This window comes from Nicotiana attenuata, unplaced genomic scaffold, assembly GCF_001879085.1.
Source record: "Nicotiana attenuata strain UT unplaced genomic scaffold, NIATTr2, whole genome shotgun sequence".
Classification (NCBI taxonomy): Eukaryota; Viridiplantae; Streptophyta; class Magnoliopsida; order Solanales; family Solanaceae; genus Nicotiana; species Nicotiana attenuata.
This window is the reverse complement of record NW_017673307.1, coordinates 32119-35546: the sequence shown is the minus strand read 5'-3', so window position 1 is coordinate 35546 and position 3428 is coordinate 32119. Positions and strand designations below refer to the sequence as shown.

Below are 3428 nucleotides of genomic sequence, written 5' to 3'. Positions count from 1 at the left end.
TAGTGAACCTGGTATACATTTCTTAGATAGTTTCTCCATCCTTCATGGTAAAATTCTCATATTGAGAATACAGCAGTGTTCCTCTTGACCTCTTCACCTGAGGTGTTCCTTCATGAGCCACTTGTAAAGTGTCCCAAATCTCCTTGGCAGTAGTACAGCCTTGAATCCTGCTGTACTCATCAGGACCAAGTCCACACACTAACCATTTCTTGGCTTTTGCATTTTTCTCCCATTTCCTTAGATCTTCAGCAGTACAATCTACTCTTGTCTTTGGAACATCCACTCCTTCAGCATTCTTCTTGGTTGTGGCTAAAGGACCATCAGTGATGATATCCCAAAGCTCATAGTCTTCGCCCATTATATGGTCCCTCATTCTGTTTTTCCACCAGGAGTAGTAGAGACCATTGAAGAGAGGAGGCCTGGCAGTGGATTGCCCTTCCCAGTTCCCAGGTGGTGCACTCATGTTGATCTTTTCCTAAGGTGTTAACCTCTTCAAGGATAACCTGCTCTGATACCAATTGATGTTATAAACGTCAATACCACACAAGAGGGGGGGTGATTTGTGTGGTACCTAATTTTCGCGTTAGAAGAACCTGGTTCTTCTAAGTGTTCTAACTACAGCAGTTTGCGGAATAATAAATGCTGAAAGTAAAGTGCACAGAGATTTTTACATGGAAAACACCTGGCTCAAAAGGTGAAAAAACCACGACCTACTACTCAGTAGGATTTTCCCAAACTCCTCTAAAATCACTGAGCCAAAAACTGCATTTACAAAACTCTTTGTAAACCTAAGGATTAACTCTAATCCCAGTGTAGCACACAGCCTCAACTGTTGCGACACTTTCAAGTTAACTCTAACTTGAATGCGCAATATACCTATTACAATTGCTTCTATGAAAGCTGAAAGGTACAATATGAAAACCTACTACAATTGAACTAGACTTAGAATAAACACAATGATGAAACTGGTTCTTCTATCTTAGTTCATGTAGCTTCAGACGTGCACACTTGTATCTCGCATACATTGCTTGCAAATCAGACTTGATCTTTTTGCTCTCAAATATGCTTAACTTCTGCTTATGTGCAACCACCTGTAAAAGAGAACAATCGTTATTTTTATAGAGTTAGTAATCAGAGTTTGATAAGAACTCGAATTGTGGATCCTTTGACAATTCGAGTCCAAGAACAACTCTAACTCCTAATCCATATCCTTGATCCGGATATAATTCTCTTTTCATAAGGAGACTTCAACTCCTTATCCTGTATGCAATCTTTTCGATCAATTCAGAAGATATTGTTGCTGATCCTTGAGACTTATCTTCTTCACACGTATGTCACATGTGCAAGAATATCAACACGGCGTCTCACATGATGGACCTGGTTCATGACTGAGTTCATTTTGTCAATCTTCAAAACTTCATCTGAACTTGGGCCAACATAAGACAAGATGTAGTCCATACAGAGATTGAGCATAAGGAAAATGAATTCCAGGTAGCTAAATCAAAAGGAAAGCAGGTGCAAAGTCCCAAGGTGAAAACCTCAATAAGAAACGGTCTGTCTGATGAGAATATTGAATCCATCCTACACCAGAACAAATTTAATGCTCTGAGAATTCAGGAAAGGGAGGATGCTAGTCTGGCATCTAAAGAAGGAAGAGTGCCTCTGATTCATCCCCCATGATTCTTGGCTCATGAAATATTAGAGGGCTTAATAAGCCCTATAAGCAGAAAGAACTCAAGGCTTTTCTGCAAAAGAATAAAATTACTGTGGTAGGATGCCTTGAGACCAAAGTGAAAAAGTGGAATGAAAAAAGAGTTAAAAGGAAGATTGGGACTGAATGGGAAGTATTTTCAAATTATTCATATGCTCCTAACGGGATATATTGTGAAAGACACAATAATACAAGCTGGAGCTCAAATTGTGTACTATGAAGTTAGGGACAGAAACTCAACATTTAATTGTTGGCTAACTTTTGTCTATAGATATAATACTGCTGCAGAGAGACAGGAAATATGGAGTCAACTTAGGCAGATAAATAGTACTATGGTGGAGGCTTGGCTGATTCTAGGAGACTTTAATACTATGTTATCTGTTAATGATAGAATTTATGAAAATCCTGTTAGCCAAAGTGAAGTGGTTGATTTCCAAGCTTGTGTTGAGGATACTGGTCTGGGATTGTTGAATAGAAAGGGATGTCAGTGGCCTTGGTGCAATAAAAGAGATGCTACTGAAGAATCTACAGCAATATTGATTCGGCATTGGGGAATTCTTGCTGGTTCATGCAGTATAGTTATGTAGAGGTTGTATATGATAATTATGGGGTATCTGACCATTCACCCATATTCTTATGTACCGAGGTAACCAGAAATTACTTACCAAAGACATTTAGGCTTCTTACTGTGCTTTTGCAGGAGGAAGAATTCATCAAGATAGTACAAGAGGTGTGTGCTCAAAAGATTACTGGATACACTATGTATTCAGTTTGGCAAAAACTGCAGATTCTGGGAAGCAGAGAAAAAGGGATGAATGGAGCCTATAATTCAGTGGACAAAAGGATTGAAATACTCAAAGATCAGCTGCAGAAAGTGCAAAAGGGGATAGATAATGATCTGTTCAATAATACTCTGATCTTGGAGGAGAAAGAGTTGTTGATGCAAGTAGAAAAATGGGAAGGTATTCAAGAGAAGGTATACAGGAAGAAATCAAGGGCAGTGTGGATTGCAGCAAGAGACTCCAACACAAAGTTTTTCCATGCCTATTTGAAGGCAAGGCAGGCTAGAAAAAGAATCTCTACCATCTGTAATGAGCTTGGGCAAAAATTGACTGATCCTATATTAGTTGAGCAAGAGTTCACATCTTTCTTTGAAGGCTTGCTAGGAACAAGGGCTATTGAATTACCCTGCCTTGATGTGAACATTGCTAGGAATGGTCCTTGCTTGAGAGAGCAACAACAAGACCTGATCAAGAGTATATCTGAGATTGAGATTATACAAGGGCTTAAGGATTTGCCGAGTGATTGGCATTGATAGGTTCCCAGTAGAGTTCTTCAAGAAATACATGCATATAGTTGGAAGAGGTGATAAAGGCAGTCAAGGAGTTCTTTGAATCAGGAAAGCTATTGAAGAATGTATACAGTACAACTATTACATTGGTACCAAAGGTGGCCAGCCCTTCTTTTGTCAAAGAATTTCGACCTATAGCATGTTGTACCCACTATCTATAAACTCATTGCCAGAATCCTTACATCAAGACTGAAAGCAGTGGTGGATTTCATTGTTGGACCAGCTCAGTCAGCATTCATATAAGGAAGAAGTATTCTGGATAATGTTATCATTGCCCGTGAATTGGTGAAGGGGTACACCAAAAAAGGGATTTCACCTAGATGCATTATAAAAGTGGACATAAGAAAGGCTTATGACTCTGTTGAA

The 3428-nt window shown here is 39.2% G+C and overlaps 1 protein-coding gene across 1 annotated transcript; it reads left to right on the top strand.

The window, feature by feature from the left end:
* The first annotated feature begins 2043 nt into the window (after positions 1-2043).
* On the top strand, positions 2044-3026 carry LOC109216012. Its single transcript, XM_019380141.1, has 2 exons — positions 2044-2289; positions 2412-3026. The coding sequence occupies exons 1-2, from the start codon at positions 2044-2046 to the stop codon at positions 3024-3026; spliced, it is 861 nt and encodes a 286-aa protein (XP_019235686.1).
* The last annotated feature ends 402 nt before the right edge of the window (positions 3027-3428 follow it).